Source organism: Falco cherrug, chromosome 6 (genome assembly GCF_023634085.1).
Source record: "Falco cherrug isolate bFalChe1 chromosome 6, bFalChe1.pri, whole genome shotgun sequence".
Taxonomy (NCBI): domain Eukaryota; kingdom Metazoa; phylum Chordata; class Aves; order Falconiformes; family Falconidae; genus Falco; species Falco cherrug.
The window spans coordinates 72,304,181-72,323,653 of NC_073702.1; the positions used below are offsets into that span (position 1 = coordinate 72,304,181).

Consider the following 19,473-nt stretch of genomic DNA (forward strand, 5'->3'; position numbering starts at 1 on the left):
TTGCTCTGCTGAGCCCAGCAGCGGGATCCTGCTCAAAGGCCAACCAAGAATTCAGTAAAACCTGAAGAAAAATGATCCCAAAGGTGCAATGACAGCAGCCGGGTGGGGCCCTACACCCAGCCACGGTGGGGTCGCCCCAAAAATGGGGTTAAATCCCAACTTCCACCCTGAAGGAGGATCACCAGGAGACCCCACATGCTTTGATCCGCATTTCCCGTTTGCAGCTGGCTCCACTAATAGAATTTTTGTTTCTTCTGACAGAAAGTTGCAGAAGGAAATGCAGGTCATGGATGAGACCTGGAAAAGAGCCACAAGCGACAAAAGAGGAAAATTACGGATGGAATCAGTGGGAAACCAGAGGCACAAGCAAGCAGGCGTGCAGAGCCTGAGCATCAGCTTTGGCTCTGTTTTTCACCAGAGCAGGAGCAGCCGAGCGACCATGGGCAGCCTGGCAGGTAGGACCGAGCTTTCCAATGCCACCCTGTGTGTGCTGCAGATGTGAAGTGACATTTCAGATCCTGCTGGTAGCTTGCTCGGACTCAAAAAACCTCTTTTTTGACCAAATTCCCCATCCTGTTGGCTTTGGTTGCGCCATGTCTTTTCATGCACTCCCTTTGCTTCCCAGGAACAGGGATGTGGCTCTGGGATGATCAGGGTCCCTTTCCCTACCAACCCTTGTCCAAATTCAGTGGGGAGCTGCAGAAATTTCTCAAATATGAGGGATTCCCGTGTTTTCCCGCTATGACATGGTATGTTTGCCAGGTCTCGGGTCCAGAGTGGCAATGGCTGCTTTGTACAAGCGCACACTGAAGTGACACACTGGGGATGTCCCCTGGGGCTGCCCAAGGACCAGGGCAGGGACGCCTTTATAGGAAATTCTGCCTGTAACTGATTTTTCTGGCATCATTTCCTCCAGCTCCAGGTGGTGGCTTGGACCCAGATAATCCACCGTCTTCAAAGGGACCAGTTGCTGCTGGGATCTCCCAGCGTGGTACAGGGAGCGGATTTGCAGAGATTATGAAGGCTTGAAATGTTCCTCCTGGCTATGGAGCACCCAGGTCCAGACAGACCTGCTCCAGACAGACAGACTGGGTGGAGCGAAGCCACCGAGCCCACCAAGGAGCAACTCCTCTCCATCGCCTGCCACCGAGGTGGCTCCCGGGTACCCAGAAGGGGTGAGTTTAATCTTTTTCACTCAATTTTAATCAGCTCATCAGTGACGGGCATTGACAGCGCAGACGGCTAAGAGGCTTATGTCTATTATTCCCAGAGGATTAGCCTTTTTGATCCGAGCAGAGGGAGGCTGTGTCCCAAGTCTTGCCGGGGGCATGCGTCATGCCAGAGATCGGCTGCAAAACCATCTCCCCCCTAGTTATTTGGCAGCACGAAAGCACTGCTCTCCATTTATTTGCACAGCCCGGGGGGCCGTCTCCTTCCTTCCAACTATACATCCAAAGAAATCCCACCACCACTCTGAGGGGCACAGTGATCCCATATGGGCCCTCTAGGATGGTGGGGCACCCTCCCAACAGCCTTGATGGGACCGTACGGGTATGTGGCCATGCTCATGTATCTGCACACGTGCCTTCAGGTGTGCGTGCACCTGGAGGGTACTAAAATAGCAAAGCCTGGCCCTAAAAATGCTCAGGGGCAGTGGGATCCTGTCCCAAAAGCTTCTTGTCCACCTTTGATGCCCTGAAACGGTTTCTGGGATGCATGGGCACAGAGGGAGTTGGGTCGTGGTGGTGGGCTGAAATCCCCTGCGACAAGAAGTTTTGGGGAGCTGAAAACAGGGACGTGACTCTGCTCCCTCCTCCTTCGTGCTCATCTGGCACGAGCTGGGCTGCACCTGGGGGTGCCCTCGGGTGCCTGGGGTGTCGGGGAGATGCCCATCGCGGTGTCTTTGGTACCTGAAGTGTTGGGGACGCTCCTGTCACCCAGCCGTCCTCGCTGGGCCGTAGCTCCTCTGCCAGTGGGATTGCAGGTGTGTTGCTGCTGCCTTGAACAGTGCAAATAGTGTGACAAGGGACTTATCCCCAGCATCCCGTCTGAGGTTCCTCGGGGAGATGCTGGTCCTTCCCAGGGGGTAGGGCAGGGCTGGGGACATGGGACACCTCCCACAAGGTCAGAGATGGGACATTCCCCTGTGCTGCCCCCACCCCCCCTCCAGGGGAGGACACGGGGCAGAGGAGGGGACCGTGTGGTCCAGGAGCGTCAACCAGCACAAACCTCCCCTTTGCAGCCCCGGCAGGCACCGAGTCTGATGTGATTCCCGCACGTTTCGTGTTTCCCTGGCTCCCGCCGTGTCCCTACAAGCCACAGACGTTTTTGGCATCTGCAGGATCCCAGCTGCAGCGGGATCGGGTGATTCCCCCGGGGCCGCAGCCGTCACCCCTTCCCCGCCACCCTGCCCATGGCCGTGCCTCCCAGCCCTGCCCGTTTTGCTCCCAGTGCCACCACGCCGCTGTGGCGGTGGGCCCCATCCTGCCTGTCACCCATCCATGTCCCAGCCAAGGCCACTTGGGCTACCGGTGTCAGCCCGGGGCTCGCACGCGCACGGGGTGGCACTGTTGCATCAGAAATCCCAGCTGGGCTCGGGGCGGCCCCGCAGCCCTGAGCTGGTGGCTCAGCCTCACCGGGATGAGGCCTCACATTTCCCCGGGACTTTTCCTTTTCCGGGGTGGTGGAGGGGTTTCTGCCCTGCGGCTGGGTGGGGAAGCCGCGGGGCGTCCTGCCGCACTGCCGCCAGCAGCAGCCGCCCGGGGGGCTGGGGGGGGCATCACCCGCTCAGGACCTCACACCGGATTAACGTCGCACCTTCTCCGGTAACACCCTGTAACCTGCCCGGTTTGGTCCCGCAACGCTCTTCACACCGCTCGGCAGCTCTGCAGGCCCGGGCTCGCTGTCCTCACTCCCAGCAGGCGGGGGCTCAAGCTCTATTAGGGTCCCACGCTCCTTGCCATGAGCAGGAGCATCCCTCTGCCCTTGGGAGCATCCCTCCCAACCCACGAGCACCCGTTCATTCCCAAAAGCATCCCTCTCTCCTTGGCAGCATCCCTCCATCCCTGGGAGAATCTCTCTATTGCCATGAGCATCATTTCCATTGCCATGAGCATCATTTCCTTCCCACAAGCATCCCTTCATCCTCAGGAGCATCCCTTCTTCTCTGTGAGCATCCCTCCATCCTCAGGAGCAGCCCTTCCTCCCTGTGAGCATCCCTCCATCCCAAGCATCCCACCTCAGGAGCAGCTGCCCCTCCCCGCACAGCAGAGCATCCTTCCTGCACCCAGGTTGCTCCAAGAGCTCTTTTACAAGGCTCCCAGTTCCCCACCATCCCAGGAGGGAGGAAAGGCCTTTCAGGATGGTTTATCCTTGGGGAAACAGGGCGCGGGGAGCGGGCAAATGTTTTACAACGAGCTCTGCTTACAGCGGGAGCGGTGGAGGGAGAGGGCAGGGGCTCACCTGATGCCAGGGGTCGAGTCGAGCACAGCCTCAGTCCTGGCTTTGGGCACACGGGGCAGCCCTTTGCCTGCTCCCGTACCTCCCTGACCCCGCTAATTTGATTAATGCAAAGCCCCTGGAGTTTGATGTTCTGCTGCTCAAGGGGGGGAACGGCGGTGGCCCCGTGAGGGTCACCAGGGCTGCCAGGGCAGCAGGGCTCCGCTCCCCTGGGCTTCAAGTGAAAATACAGACGTTTCGGTCTTGCCAGTCACAGCTTTTCCAGCAGCAGCTGCTCCAGACGGATCAAAATCTCTCCTGGCAGCTGGGGGGAGAAATGCCCCCGTGGACGGGTCAAGAGGGTCACTCACACGGCGCGACAGGGCGGTGGGGGCTGCTGGGGGGGCCCAGCACCTGTTAACGGCAGCAAAGCTCAGCACCTCCTCATTGCGCCGCTGCTAATTTATCACAGCTCCGGAGGCCGCCGCGGCGAGGCCGTCACTCCAATTAGTGTTGTTGCCCTTCACCCTGCTCATGGGCTAACGAGGTTTGGCAGGATTTGGGCGTTTTGCTCACAGTTAAAGGCACCCGAAGACCAGAGTTAACCCTTCATCTGCCGAGCAGTGCCCAGGCAGCGCGGGGGGCTCACGTTTCGTTGGGCTGCTGCCAAGTTGGGGTCCCCCAGAGGAGCTCCAGGAGCTTTTCTGGACAACCAGGTGCTTCAAATTGCATTTAGGGAGCAACTTTTCAAGTGGCAAAAAAGATCGGCAATATAAAAACTGTTTCTTGTTTTCAGTGGGATCCAAATACTCGGTTAGTCCCAGATTTTATTGTTCTTCCACCAACTGGCACATCTCCAGTCCTGCTCCTTCCATGCATCGGTGCCACTATCCCCAAGGGCTTGGCAGCACCTCGTCCTTGGGGTTTGGGGACCGCCGTGAAAGCCCCACCCCACCACCATGCAAGGGAGAACAGGCATGAGGAGCCAGTTCCCCCCCAAAAAAAAAATAAAAAGTGAGGAGCAAGGTTACCTCCATCTAATCCCACTCTCTGCAGCCAAGCAGATGTTTCGTGCTTTTTGGCAGGGGCTGAGCCTTATCTGATGGCCGTGTTTCCACGGAAGAGGATCAGAGGACTTTGAAGGCACGGCGGGAGCTCAGCAGAGGTATGTTGGGGCTCGTCGCTTCTGACAGATTCCAGGTGGGATTTGTAGCTGGATTACGTCACAATTCAGGGCCTTAAGGGATTTTTTCAGCACGTTCTCCCAAAGGTAGGAACCCTCCGCACCGGTGCCGGGCCAACAAACACGAGCAGCAGTGGAGGATATGTCTATGCAAAACAAGATGGATTTAAAAGAAAGAAAACAAAGGATGTTTTGCAGATCCTAAGACAAGACAGTGAGAAATAAAGTCAATATCTGAGCCTCTGAGAACCAAAAATGCATCCAAACGCCCTTGTTTTCAGCAGGGCTGCAAAGCCGCGAGCAGACTGATGAACACTGGCCAGGACCCGCGTCCTCATGCTGCTTGTGCAGATCGATGTGAAATAAAACAATGCATCAGCTGCTCCTCTCACCTTTTAAATATTTTTGTATTTTTCATATTCTTACCTATTATTTTAGATTATAGTAACAATATTAAAATATCAAAAATATTACAAATATTTAACATCTTAAAATATTAGAAATAAAAAGATCTAAAATTATAAAAATATTCTATTACAGCAGCTTGGGAAGAGGCTGGCAACCATTTGGCACTGCCGAGCCTTCCTTCTTCAGCTTTCCCACCATTTCAGGTATCACGACACCGCCAGCTCGCCGAGCATCCACGCCACCCTCACCTGGGAGCCACTCTGGCCGCCCAGGAAACTCCCCCGAGGCAGCCGCGATGCAGGGCCAGTCGCCTCGAAATGCCTCGAAGCGCCGCAGGGGATGTTGCGGAGGCGATGTGATAAATGGGGGCGTGAGGCAAAGGGTCTCGGTGGAAGGTGGGATTTCATGAAACGTCACCGCAAAGAGATGGGCGAGGAGAAAGCGGCTTCCCCTGTGCCAAGCTGAAGCCCTCGGAGATGCCCCCATGGGGTAGAGGGGGAGCAGGAGATGCCAGCGGGACGCCGGGAGCGGGACGTGGGGGTTGGGAACAGGCGGTTGAACGCGCGCAGGCACCGAAACTGGAGACTGAATATCAATCAAACGTGCTTGGAGTATTATCACAAAAACCAGTCGGACCGGTAGTGAAGCATGTTTGAAACGTGGATCCCAGCACACAGTCATGCCAAAGGGTCGGTGGCCTCGTCCTGCTGCATGGGAGCAGCATTAAGCTAGCGACAGTGCCCAGAGAAAATGACTTTTTTTAAAAAGAACCTTCTTTTCCCACCTATTTTGTTTCAGTCTTTTGTTAACAAGGATTTCTCGGAGATTTTAATTCCTTGAAGATTTGTGCATAGCCAGATACTCTTCTCCCTTCAAACTGGTGAAGAAATCGCAATGAGGGCACGAGCTGGCCGGGCAGGGAGACAAAGCTGGACCCGAAACAGCAAACAGGGTGTTAAGGCGCATCAGGAATGCGACAGCGACTGAACTCGGCTGCCCGGGGCGGAGCAGGGGTCTGGGCTGCCCCTGCCTCCAGCTCCAACCGCATCTCCTCTCCCAGCTGCTCTTACTTCACGCTCCTACTGTCTTCATTGCCCGCAGGTCGTTAAAACTATCTTGAAAGAGTTTGAATTCAGGAAGGCTGGAGGAGAAGTGATATTGCCCCTTCTGTGCCCCCCGCCGTGGTGCAGGTCCTTACGGCAGGGTGGGCAGCTGCCTTCTACCTGTCCCGACCAGCTCCGTGAGTCCCCAGCGCATGGTAGCCACAGCCCTACCTCGGCTTTTCCCTACAAGTTTTCCGCAGCTGGCTGGCACCGCTGCGAGGGCTCTGCGGGTGCTGCAGTTGCAGCATCCTCAGGGAGGCCGATGTTTCCAGAGGGAGCCACTCTGCTGAGGAGGCTGTGCAGGATGCGTGCGCGCACGGGCTGACTGCACATCTCCACGTGGCCTTGCAGGGCCTGCATCTTCACCAGCAGCTCCTCAAGTTTCATCCCCAAACCCAGTTATTTATCTTAATGAGACCCAAAACAGCACCGCCTGCTAAAACAGCACCATCTGTGATTATTAAAACTAGTTGTTTTATCACCAGTCATGCGAGACTCGCAGCATACGGCTTCCCAAACCAAAATAACCACGTATCCGCTCAAATGCCAGACAGCTACTTAAAATAAAATAAGTCATCCTGTTCTCTGGTTTGGTTCGGCAATAAAAAACCCAGCACAAAACCCCAACCACCCCCGTGCTGCCGCTCCCCAACCCGGCCGCCCTTCATTAGCGCGCTCGCCTCTTTGCTCGCGAAGTGCCGATGGCTGGAGGGGTCTGCTGCTCGTAAAAGGGTGGAACAAACCGGAGCCCCCGGTCAGCGGAGAGCTTTGTGTTTGCTGGAAGGGTGCCCGGCGGCCACGAGTACAGATGCTGGGGAAAGATCAAGCCTAGGAAATATTTCTTCAAATTCAGAGAGACACTACCCAGAGTAAAATTTAATATTTTACTCTTAGCTGCCTCTGAACTAGGTTTTTAAGGGGGGGTAGGGTGGGGTGTAGGAGGGGTTGCAAGCCTGTTGACGAAGAGACTAGGAATTTTTCCATCATTTTATTAAAAACTTTTAAAGGTCTAAAATGAAAATGTACACCTACTACAATATAATGTTTGTACAACTCACAGTTAAAGTGCTAAAAATTAAATGTTACAAAACCAACACTGGACTACTGTAAACAAGTCTACCAAGAGCCGAGTGCAAGTCAAGTCAGCTACAGTCGGGCACTACCCCATGCTAACGGCCACGTGCACCCTCTGTGTACAGGTCTCACGAACACGAAAGCTTCTTCCTCTCCTGGTCAGGAACGGAGGAAACCACAACAGGAACGCCAGCGTGTCAAGGGGAAGCACTGTAAGAGGCGGCAATGCCGTTACATGCCCCGAGTTCCCCAGCACGTGCACCCGACAGCCGCTCGTGACAGGCAAGAACCGCGTACAACATCCTGCCTCAGGTGAAAATAAATCCCGATCCCATTAGAAAAGAAGCACGTTGGGACAGGAGTGGGATTTCACATTCAAGGCAACGTTTTGCTGTTCAAGGTGAACCTTGGGATGTCTCCCGGGGGGCCGCTCCGCTCTGCTCCCTGGTTTCACCCTAGAGCTGGGGCTGCCCGCTCCCCACTGCCGTCGGTTTTTAGGGGTCCTCAGCCCCTGGAGCTGGGGATGGCTCCCCTGGAAGGGTGGGAACTGCTCTAAGGGCTGGTCCCAGCTCGTCTGGCTCCTGTGGTCTCCCTGTGCCCCTTCCGAGGGGTCTTCTCTCCCCTCCTTGCTGGAATGACTCGGCCACCACGTTCGGTTTGGCTGTGGCTGGATTTCAGCCCTGCGCTTACCCCCAGCCCCGGGTACAGCTCCTATCTACAGCTTCCGCAGCAAAACTGAGGTCTAAGCACTACGGAAAGGGCGAGCACTTTAGAGCAGGCAAAGAAATTTACAACTAAAAGAGGCTTTTTGCTGCTGTTGGATTGTTTTAAGCTTTAAAAAGACGAGCGCTACCAATCCAATGGGAGAGCGGCTGCACGTGGTCCCGAGCCAGCCTTTTCCATGCAACACGGCCGCATCGCTGACATGCGGTGTTTCACTGAACGACGACGGCTACGAAGGGATGAAGAAGGAACGTCACAAACTCGGGGGCATCTGTTGCCAGCGGCAATCGGGCCAATGTCTGTATTGCCCAGATGCCCCCAGCCACCTCCTGCTTCACCCGGGCAGGACGGAAAGGCGTTGGAGCAAAGCACACTGTGCCACGTTGCTTCCTGCCAAGGGACCAATGCGTTGGCAACGGGATAAAGCAGGAGATTCAGTTCCCTGGGAATCCTGGGAATAAGAAGCCGTGGATTTTACGGCAAGCTTTGATATTGCCATCTTACAAAGCAGTATTTTGGGGCTTCAGTCACAATATGTGTAGGGTGGAGATACATTAACCTGCCCCGGGGACAAGCTGGAGAAAACGGGCTATGTACAACTTCTCCGCCTGCTCCAAAGAGAGGGCCAGGCTGGCAGCAGCACGCGGCTGCTGGGGAGGGACAAAGCGCTGCTGTTAAGTCACGAGGAACGCGTGTTCAGCTACAGGTACGTGAGGTCAGCTGAAGCCCAAAGCAACCGGAGTGTTTCAGTAACTGCAGAACTGCCATCCTGGGCGGGGGATTCAGCTCCGGGGGAATTTAAAGATTGGCACCAGTCCCAGAAACCCAAGCTCTCGGCAGTTAGCTGGGGGTGCCAGATAGGAAAGCACCCCAAAAACATGCCTAGGTACCCTCGCTAGAAACGGCAGCTGAGCTGCATCCAAACTCAGACACACTTCAGAGCCCTCAAGGTTTGATGATCTGGGAGCTGAACCCCCGCGAGTGCCCCAGCTGGGGAACTGCATCAGGGCCGCAGCAATCTTAAACATGAAACCTGAAAGGATCATTGGCAAACGGCTCTGAAATCCTGGGAAGGAATGCTTTGCAGAAATAGAGAGCAGCATGCTAATTCAGGTGTTGAAGATAAAAGGGTGTGGGATTACAGGGGTAGGGAGGGCAAAAATCCCAGCCAGAATTTGAGAATTACATTTTAATCATGTCTGGGGTGACTGGAGTTTGTCCCTCACATGCAGTATACATGAGCAAGGAACAGCTCAGGTATTCTCATGTGGAAACAACATGGAGACTAAATCTCACCAATTAACAAAATTTCAAGCAGGATATATTTCAAACCTCCATCATCATTCCCCTCCCTGACTCTACACAATTCAATGCATACAACTTCAAAAAAAAAAAAAAAAAAAAAAAAGGTACTGGAAATGGAGCTGAGAAGATCAACACAAACATTTGAGATTATTTAGTTCAGTTATAGCGTTTAGGAAAACTCAGCTGTCCGGCTCCCTTTGCAGATTCAGATTCCCAAAACTACCAACCCTTTGAAGCAGCAAGTTATTTAGAAGATGAATTTGAAACTAAAACAGGGATCCACCTTTGTGGCTTACAGGGAACTGTGGTTCCTCCAGTTTAAGTCACTCAAAGACTTTTCATACCCATCTGCTTTGAAAGAGGTGATCTAGCATGAAACAGCTAGATCTAGGTGATCTAGGTGAAACAGCTCCCGGGGCTGTTTGCTGAGCAAAGGGCAAAGCAGAGTGTGCTCTGCCCCAGGGCGGTTGGTGCAGCAACCTCCTTCTCTGGATTTACAATAAAGAGAGGTGTGGAGTTGTTGCTACGCTTTGTTATTCCACGTTGGGTTTGGTTTGTGCTTCTCCTTTGGAGCAAAAGTCTGGTGGAAGCAAGAAAGACAATTTACGGTAAACATATTTCTAAGACACGGTGACTCGCAGGGCAGCGTTTGATTTCGGAGAGCACACGGTTTTTGCTGTTGTGTCATCAGCTACAATTAAAATGAGTAATTGTAGTGCAGCTCCGTTTCTGCTGTTTGCACCGCGGGTTGTTGCCCTATTCCTGCCCTTGAGGTTGTGCCATCTACGCGTGTACGAAGGCTTTTCAACATGCCTCCAACAGGTCAAAAAGGGAATTATGTAAGGACAATGAAAAAAAAGTATTAATTTCCCAGCAATGATCTCTAGTAATTACTGAGGTAGGTTTAAATGCAATCAGTGTTTCCTCATGCTGAATGAATCTTACAGCAGATGCTTTGGAAGATCTACTGCACCGCCTGAGACATGCCTTGACTTTTTGCCTGCAGTGTCAACAAAGACCTTCTGTACCCCAACAGATGATTTACACACAAAAAAAGCCCAAACTGAGAACTCTCTACTGTGAATCTGTAGTAGGGAATAAAAAGAACCTACAAAAGAGGTCGATCAGTAATGCAAGCTCCTTGGCCGGGAAGGAGCTGACCATTTACAGTGGACACCTGTCTCCTCCCCTCAGGACAGCAATGGTGGGTTTCTGGCTGCTGCGCCCTGCTCCTTCCCCACTTGCGGGCACCTCCTGCTTCCGTTTCTCCCACTCGTTTCTCAATTCTTGCTCCCCGCTTGCTCAGCACAAAGAGAATCCTCCCCCCAAAATCACCATGAGGAAGGCAGGCCATCCCTGATTGAACTCCTCCTGTCCGCTTTGGCCTCAGCCCTCCTCGCCCAGGTTATGGGCTTTGTAAACAGGCTTTGTTCTGTCTGTAAGGAAAAGGCTGTACAGTCCGGTCTGGGCAACAAATTCAGCTTTTCTATTTTTTTTTTTTTTTTTTTAAATAGATCAGGAACAAGTGATCTCAGCTTTTGTACATTAATCTAAAAAATAAGTGGCTGAATATTATCTAGGTAACTGGTTTTAAAATTGATCTCTTCCTACATAAATTGTAAACAAGTAGAAAATTTAAATAGTCTTTTGTAAAAAAGCAAGGACAATACATGTTATAAAAAAATCACTCTTCCCTGCCTCTCTTCCCCCACCCTCCCTCCCCATCCCAACAACTGAGCCTGAACAGCTCTGGTAAGAGCTGGTGATCCTCAGTGGAGTTTCCTTTCTTTTCCTTCTCCAAAACGCTCATTCCTGTGTTGCATTTCCAGTGTATTCATTAAAAAATGCCTGCCGGTCCACACAGCTGTCCTTTGTACAGCATTTAGCATGCGTCCCCTCCCCCTGTGCTCGATGAGAACAAGTATCAGTTTGTTATCTAATCAGAGAGGTGCACGGAGGAATTCCTTCAATATTCAAGAGTTCCCTCATGCCTGAAAAGAAAAAAATCTCAGCGTGACCCTGCCAGCGAGTTCTCGAGGGTAACACCTACTGGCATGCAGAGCCATCGGAGGGAAGGGGAGATTTTTTGTTCAACAAAGAATAAGAAATTCAGCAATGGTGTCTGATGAGTAACAGTTATCGAATAAATAATTACCTACAGATAGGTTCAAATGAGGCAACCAGCTTTTTACTCAATAATTCATGATTGCTGAACACTCTAGCTCTGATGCAAGGACAAGAGCAGTGGCTTCAACACGAAGAAGCCAGTTTCGGCTTCCCAATGCACAAAATCAGCACCTGATGAGAGGCATGATAATACTGAGCATTATCACATCACTGAGGAAGGGACAGCGAGACGTGCAACCACTTCAGCTCCTCCTTTCCAACAAAAGCAGCTCATGCGCTGGTGCCATCCTCTTCAATAACACGGTTCATGCTGGTCCCGTGCGTGATGTGTGTCATTGGGTTGCTGCTGAGATCCCTGATGCTGCTGTGACGTGACTGTTCATTAAGCCGATGAGAACTGCTATGCCTGGAATGATCAGTCAGTCGTGACATGCTGCCATGAGGTAGTCTTTCTTCTACGCCTCTGTAGCTGCAGGGAGTGTACCTAATTTATAAAAATACAGGACAATTATTACAATCGTTACTGCCACAGTCATGAAAGAATGTAAATAAATCTTGGTGCATGTGTGTCCGCATGCACAAACCCTCTACTTTTGTGAAAAAAAATCCTTCTCTGTTTAGCCCAGTCATTTAGCTTATACAGCCCCAGGCAAATTGTTTCAACTCCTTATGCAGCTCGATTCTTACTACAGCGCTATGTATAGTATTGATAATTAGGTGAGTAAAATACTCAGTGATAAATTATGTTATAAACCTTAACTGCACCTCAAGTGAGAGCGGGTAACTTTTATTATTGTATACTTCAGCAGGGCTAGGACTATTTACAGAAGCAAAATCAATTTACACACAGACAAAAGCAGGCACAAAGACACAAAGCTGACTTTAGGACAGATCTGTTTTCCCGTGCGCTGCAATGATGTAACGCAGATCACTGCCTTTGTAGGAAAACCGGCACTGAACACATGCACGCCCTGTAATTCATGAAGACTAGTGTGGACTCTGAAAACATCAGGATAATTTTTTTTCTTTTCAATCCAGACATAACAGGGAAAGGAGCTGCAATCAGAGAAAGTAAATATCAGCCCAACTTCCAGTTTTAGCAACATGATGGCCAAATACATGGCTGGCAGAGGCTTGTCCCATTTTCTACAAGATTTTAAAAAGCAGAAATGTACCGGCCATCACGTGATCGGTGCAGGCTGCCGTGGTAGCTGCTCACTTTGCTGTGGACACTGCCTGCCTTGCTCCTTTGGTCGTCCATCATCGCCAGCTGGGTAGAGGAGGCGTGAGTCGAGGTGCCCTGGGTAGAAGTGCCTCTCGACTTTCGGATGATGGGGGTGTTGGGGTCTCTCAGAAGAGACTGAGCAAAGTCTGGCTCTTGCAGCACTTGACGACTTTCATTTACAACTCTGAACAAGACACGCAATTTGAATAGTTAACATTAATGACTGCAGTATAAAAGCAATTGCAGTAATAGCACTAACTATTTTACAAACAGAACAGACAAATATTACAGCTTGGCAAATAAGACCATCTATTTACACTATAATGTCTCTATTTGCTTAATTCTGAAGCACCTCTACATTTGGATATTTTAGCAAAGTGCACATTCTTGAATCCTTCCCTCTCACAGACTCACAGAGTGGTTTGGGTGGGAAGGGACCTTAAAGACCATCCAGTTCCCACCCCCCACCATGGGCAGGGACCCCTCCCCCCAGCCCAGGCTGCCCCCAGCCCCGTCCAGCCTGGCCTTGAGCCCTGCCAGGGCTGGGGCACCCACAGCTGCTCTGGGCAGCCTGGGCCAGCGCCTCGCTGCCCTCACAGGGAAGAATTTCTTCCTAATAGCCCCTGTATCTGATCCTCTAGCCTAGACATGTGGAATAATTGCAGTGTGTTTGCTTATGGCCTTAGTTTGTGAATATTGTTACAAGCAAAGTCCTTGGGACAGCGCTGTGACTTGGCAAGCTCAGATTACCTGGGAAACTGCCTCTTGGGGAACACGGGAAGCTGTTTCCTCACTCAAAAGAGCATTTAACATCTGGATTAAAACTGGCAGCAGGAGAATACCAGATGAAATACAACACATACGATAATGCCTAAGCAACTGGCCTGTAGCCCTTAGATCACTGGTTACAGCAGTCTCACAGCTCCTGTTTGCTGAAATCCCTTGCTGGGAAGGGGGCACGCACTTGGCCGCTCTAGCATAGCATGATGAAAGGAGGTGCTATCACAGCCTCTACATTCCTTTTTTTTTTGTTTAAATCTCTTCTTTGTGGGGAGGTCTTCTCCTCCCTTCCCTTCCCTATATTAATATATTCTTTCACGTTCTGTTTCCTGTGCCTGGCTAGCTTCTCTTGATTTTCTTGGTCACAGAGGATCAACAGGCTACCTGAGGAAGGAGGTTTGTATTGCCTCTGCCTCTTACTGCTCAGTGAAAAAACAAAAAGGAATCTGGCTCCAGGCAGATGTGTTGTGCACGGGGGCTCCTCTGCTGCCTGGCTGCACCAGGAGAGAGGATGGCACTTTCAGGAGCCATCCAGCTAACCTGGAGATCGCCAGTCCTGTAAAATAACTTCCTCTGCCTTCGTGAACTCTTCCTGTCCTCTACCCACCAAACTAGTATGTCATCTCTATGTAAGTATGTACATGTATTAAAATCATATTAAGTTGTTATTAACCCCACGCATATCTTAGTAGGTTATCTTTTGAATAAAGAAAAATATGCTGCAACTTTACAGAAGGTAATTTTACCGTAGCCTCAGCAGAAGGCCAGTTCTGCTAAGGATGGACAAGTCAAAGTCATGGAGTAATCACTTAAAGGCTTGCTGTATTTGTGGATCTATTTTGAACCATCTACTTAAAAGACAATATTTATGATTATGAAAGCAGCTATTCATAGCTATTACAAAGTCATATAGATTGTCTCTTAGTCTAAATTGATTTCAACCCTACAGAAGCTATAAGATGTTGTCATTTTATCAAATTGTAATGTGGCACTAATACATAAAGGAAGATTAAAAGCAGAGACAATTACTGTTAACCACAATCACAGTGAAAAGAACTTACGTTTAATTTCAATTTAAAGGTCTGATTCAATTGACTAGCTAAGCATGTTTATTAAAAAAAACCCTTTCCATTCTACCTCTCAGTAAGTGGCAGAGAAGTTGTAGCATTCAACTGAAATCTAATTTTTACTGAAAAAAAAATTTTGGAGGAAACAGATGGGGCAATGTCAATTTGATTCTGGGACCAAAGAGTAATTACGGAAAAATAAGCGACAATTCTTCAAGGGTTTTTCGAACTCTTGCTTGCCTTGTCCTTCCTTGCTATAGTGAGAGATCTCTAAGAAAACTGCCCCTAGCTGTTCCTATCTTTGCCTCCATGAAAAACCAACCAAAATACTCTTACAGGACTACAAGGGGAGAGGAGATTATTTGCCACTATTCAACCAGTTCACCTATTCAGTATCAATACGCACTCTTTTTTCCTGCGTCCATGGAAAAAGCTAGCCCACTCAAAACAGGTCTTTTTGCTTCCAACCCAGAAGACAGAGGGTATCCCAACAACCAAAGCCATGAGATACTTCATAAGAAAGAGAATCAAATCTGGACGACTCATCTGAGTGACCTAGAGAGAAAAAAAAGAGGAAAGAAGATTATACAGCCCATCATAGTTCACTACTCCATTTATTAACTCATTTAAAACAACTGTCTCTGCCTTGAGCCAAAGTAAACATCAACAGGGCTCCTTTGTTTCACGGCTCCAGGGAGCATGACTGAGTGTGTTGTGTAGGCCACTGTCAAGTAAAACAAAAGATTCAACTGCTGTGAGGTCTTGGCCTTGATTTGTATTTCTGGTCTTTTGTCTGTGCCCTGAATAATTGTGAAATATTTTCTCATCTATAAATTGTGAAGACATGTTGCTTTGATGGAATTAACCTGTATAAAACCAGGGGCTACATTCGCTGTTGGGAGAAATCCCAGTGAAATGCTTCACGGGATGGTCAATGCTGATCCTTTATTCCTTAGCCTTTGGTGGAGGGTTATACCCATAGCTTCCCTCCCTTAGGAATTTGAGGTATCAGCAAGGTGCAGCTGCCTGATTCTTGCTGACCCAGCAAAACCTTTACCTCTCCCCATTTCTTCAGGGAGATCAACTGAATCTGAGAAAGCTCATGAGGTCTCTTTTTGCCAAGATTTTGATATACAAAGGGTTTGTTTGGAAAAGATGCAGAGAAGATACAAAGACAGTATTTCCAGGAAAGTCTGTAAGGTCGTTTTAAAAGAGATAGGCATCCAGGCACTCTCTTGAATCAGTGACCCAGCTCAAAACCTGAACCATCAAGGACAGAGGACTTCAAGTGCAAACCTGAAAGATACTACCATCTTCTTACAAGAAGGCTGTAGAGGAAAGGAATTAACTTGTTCTGGTGTAATTTAAGTAGTCTGTAAGCATTTGCGTGACTCTCACTCATACTGTGACCACGGAAGGCACTCCAGATCTCAAACATCCACTGGCCATTAAATGACTTGGGGTGTAGGAAGAGGTTCCCTGCTTTTCATCCCAGCTGAGGGACAGCTGGTCGGAAAACCTAAATGAGGGATCAGTCAAAAGGCTCATCACAGTCAGTAGCCAGGGAAGACAATAAAACTGATCACAACAAGGCTGAGTTTCAAGCCAGGGGAACACTGTTCCGTAAGGTAACAGTGAGACTGAAATACTTAGTATAGTTCCAGGAATTCAGTTTGAATCCATCTTCCTGGCAAGCAGAGGGGTATAGGGAGGGGCTAGCAGGATTTCAGGGAACAGACAGCCTATCTTGCAAGAAGCTTGTCTGGCCTAGAAACACTCCAAGGTGTGGGAAAAAAAAATATTGCTCTATAACACAAATTATCTAAACACTGAAATGTTGGAAAAATGCACCTATGAGTATTTAAGCTAAGCAATACGAAAGAAATATGATGGCATCGGCCATGAAGAAATGCCATCCTTACAGCAGCATGATTTTGGAATAGCTTTTAAACAAGAATTGTGAGGACAGGCACCTCTTAAGGTTGAGTGTTACCAGTTTATGAAAGATGTTGACAGTGTCAGTCAGAGCTTCACTCTGATCCTACAAGCCTGTATTAACATAGAAACACGTATACAATCCCCTAAAACAACATCAAGAACCATTCCCCCTGCCTTCCCAAACTGAAAATCTGAATTCACTGTAGTCACTGTGTCAAGATGATTTTCATGTCCCATGATTTTCCAACCATATAATGCTGAGGGGAAGCACAGCTTCTATATGGACCAGTGAAAATACAGCAACCACTATTTTAGTAGTTTGTATTATTACACTTTTAAAAAATCCTATCACCATTGTAGATGGAAAATAAGAATTTAAGTATCTTGCCCAAAATCACACAGTGCAACTGTGGCAGGCTAGAACATGACAAGAATTCAGGACTATTGATATTGGTCTTCAGTAACTACGTGCCCATCTTTCAAATAAATATAGAAACATAATGAGCATTATTCTGAGATGTTTCATCTTCGTACAAAGTGGAATCAAGGCTCTCCCCATGTCTGTTCTTTCCTTAGCACTGCTTAGTGTGCTTTCCACCCATCTCTGCCCCAGGGAGAAATAATGTTGAAGGGTCTTTGACAATACAACGGACCATCCTAGGCTTGCAACCATTTAACCATGCAAAACAAGTCTGAAGGCTTTCTAGGTGCTCTTGTAGTCAACCTGTGAGATTCCACTCAAGAAAAAAAATAATTAACAATTACCCAATAAAAAAATATCCCGCAAAATTAAGCTCTCAAAAATTAACCTTATTATCTCATTTCATAAAGTGCAAATGTGGCATGAAGTGGAATAATGGTGAAATTCATCACTTCTTAATGAAGGTAATATTCAGGTAAATTTTTATATTTACATACAGTGCTTGTCCACTGGGCCAAGTCTCCCCTGGCGTAACTACCAGCCTGAAGGGAATTTAAATTTGATTCTTGCATTAAGAATAAAACAACAGTTCTAGTGCTAAAGCCTTCAGTTGCTCACTGTACTGCAGGACACCTTTATTTTATTGACCGAGTCATACTGCTTTATGCTAGAGCCAACAGAAATCAGGTGCTGTGATGTGTAATATTGCTGTTACTGAATATATTACAAATCCCTATTGCACTAAGTAAATTATATTACTTCCATGAAGATATTACAATAAATCACTTGGTATCAAAAATTCTGGCTCAACATATTCATGCTGGGTCCTATAAATAACTCCAAGCAAAAATAAAAATAAATATATACAACAAATACTTTCAGGTGAAAGGAAGAACATGACACTCTTTGGCAAAGCAAGTTATTAAACATCATTACATACATTTCTTGAAAAGAAGCCTCTGTGCACAAAGCAAGCAATTCAAGTAGTAACACATACTAGACTTACTGATCATTCATACTAAAGTGACTGCACCTGTTTTAAACAGCATACCTGTGGATTATGAGACATTCATAATAATTAATACAGGGAAAATAACGCTTGAAATTACTATTCCAGGCTTATAAAACTGAAAATACCAGCTGTTTAAACCCAAAGCCTCCAAGCCCCTTTCCCAGAAGCATGGCAGTCATGCAGCTCCAAGCCCAAAACACTGCCATTTTCTTTCATTACGACAGAGAAGAGGCAGCACATTTTTTAAAAACAGTAAAACTATGCAAAAGCTTACTTGTGTTCACCCTCAAAACTTACATCCAGATGTTCACTTCTCCTATACCGCCTGGCTATTTAGGAGGGGCAAAAAACACACCAGCCAAGTATTGCAGACTTGAACATGGTTAGATTATATTCACAGTATATTAAATTATAATTTGACCTGGAATACCCGAACTTCACACACCACTTTAGTCAAATGCAAAATATTTTTCAAAAGCATCTGTTAATGTTATCTGCTTTGCTACACAACCACAGCATTGATAGTTCTAGAAATAAGGGTCCTTATTTATAGTAAATTGCCAGCAGTGTGTTTAATATTGAAACCGTTTGAGTAGCACTTCTGCTATTTTAAAACCATTTTTTATATACTCTCAGCTTCTAAAGCCCAGCTTGCCTGTTACCATTTATGCCTCCTGCTGAGAAAATGCAGGTAATTAGGACTACTGAGGCAAGTATGGGTCAGCTGAAGCAACAACGGCAGCAATTCCAGCACTACAGAATCACTTGCTCTTCCTTTTCTCGATGAATTCATTGTGTAGGACCCAAACTCTTCCAGAAGTTTCCAACTTCAACAAATAAAACCTCAATAACTCTCTGGGGAAGTACTTAGAAAAAAAGCTGCTGCTGTAATATTGTCCACACTTCTAAAATAATCAGCATCTTAATTTTTACAACTTGTCTAAGTTGAACGACTAGAAGAGGAGACAAAACGCTTCGCTAAATACAAGACTTCTTTAAAACCACATGACAACTACATGTGTAACCACTTTTGAAGACAAAGTGAAAACTGCCCAAGATGCCCAGTTTTCTTGGACAGAGACGACGATGCAGGGAATATATAATGCGGTCCTAGGTGCTGCTAGAAGACCACCCTCCCATGACTGCAGAGATTAAATTTTTCTCCTCTTCTCCAGACTGTTAGATGAGCTTTCTTTGATTCTTTGCAGAAAGCCTTTTGCAAACTTAAGGTAAGAGAGGAGCCATCCAAATTCTGGGTATAACAAAAATGAAGAAAAATGGGCAGACTGATTAATCGACAAATGAGACACTCGGGTCTCTGATGCCATCCATGCTTATGTAATAAGGTCACTTGATGCACTTTCCATCTCTGTTTTCAAAAATTCAGAATATAAGCAAGTATGTTCGAACTTAAACAAATGTAAACTTCTTTAAGCTGTATTTGGGCCCTCACTCCTTCAAATGAGGATACTGGGAAACATCTAAAGAAACTATGTATTTATTGTTCTTTCTAACAGATTATTTCAACTCTGAGTGAAAAACAGCTGCAATTTTAAAACTGAAGTGTGGTGGAATATACAGTGGAAATTGGTAGATGGCAAGAAAACAAAGATAAGTTTTTCTTTTAAAATTGTATTATCAGAGAAAATGTCTCTCCAGTAAGAAGTTT

The 19,473-nt window shown here is 47.9% G+C and overlaps 1 protein-coding gene and 1 long non-coding RNA gene across 2 annotated transcripts in view; one reads left to right on the forward strand and one right to left on the reverse strand.

The window, feature by feature from the left end:
- The first annotated feature begins 264 nt into the window (after window positions 1-264).
- Window positions 265-4,935, forward strand: LOC114017045 (uncharacterized). The gene is made up of 3 exons (XR_003561844.2): window positions 265-455; window positions 917-1,175; window positions 4,524-4,935. It is a non-coding gene; the product is annotated as an uncharacterized LOC114017045 (long non-coding RNA).
- A 2,177-nt stretch (window positions 4,936-7,112) lies between these two features.
- The window catches only part of FZD3 (frizzled class receptor 3), a 61,472-nt gene continuing 49,111 nt past the window's right edge, over window positions 7,113-19,473 (reverse strand). Inside the window, exons 5-7 of the mRNA XM_055714744.1 lie at window positions 14,840-14,988; window positions 12,537-12,770; window positions 7,113-11,845 (exon numbers count right to left, since the gene is read on the reverse strand). Coding sequence (XP_055570719.1) covers window positions 11,632-11,845; window positions 12,537-12,770; window positions 14,840-14,988 — 597 coding nt within the window. The 3' untranslated portion in view covers window positions 7,113-11,631. The remainder of the gene's footprint in view (window positions 11,846-12,536; window positions 12,771-14,839; window positions 14,989-19,473) is intronic.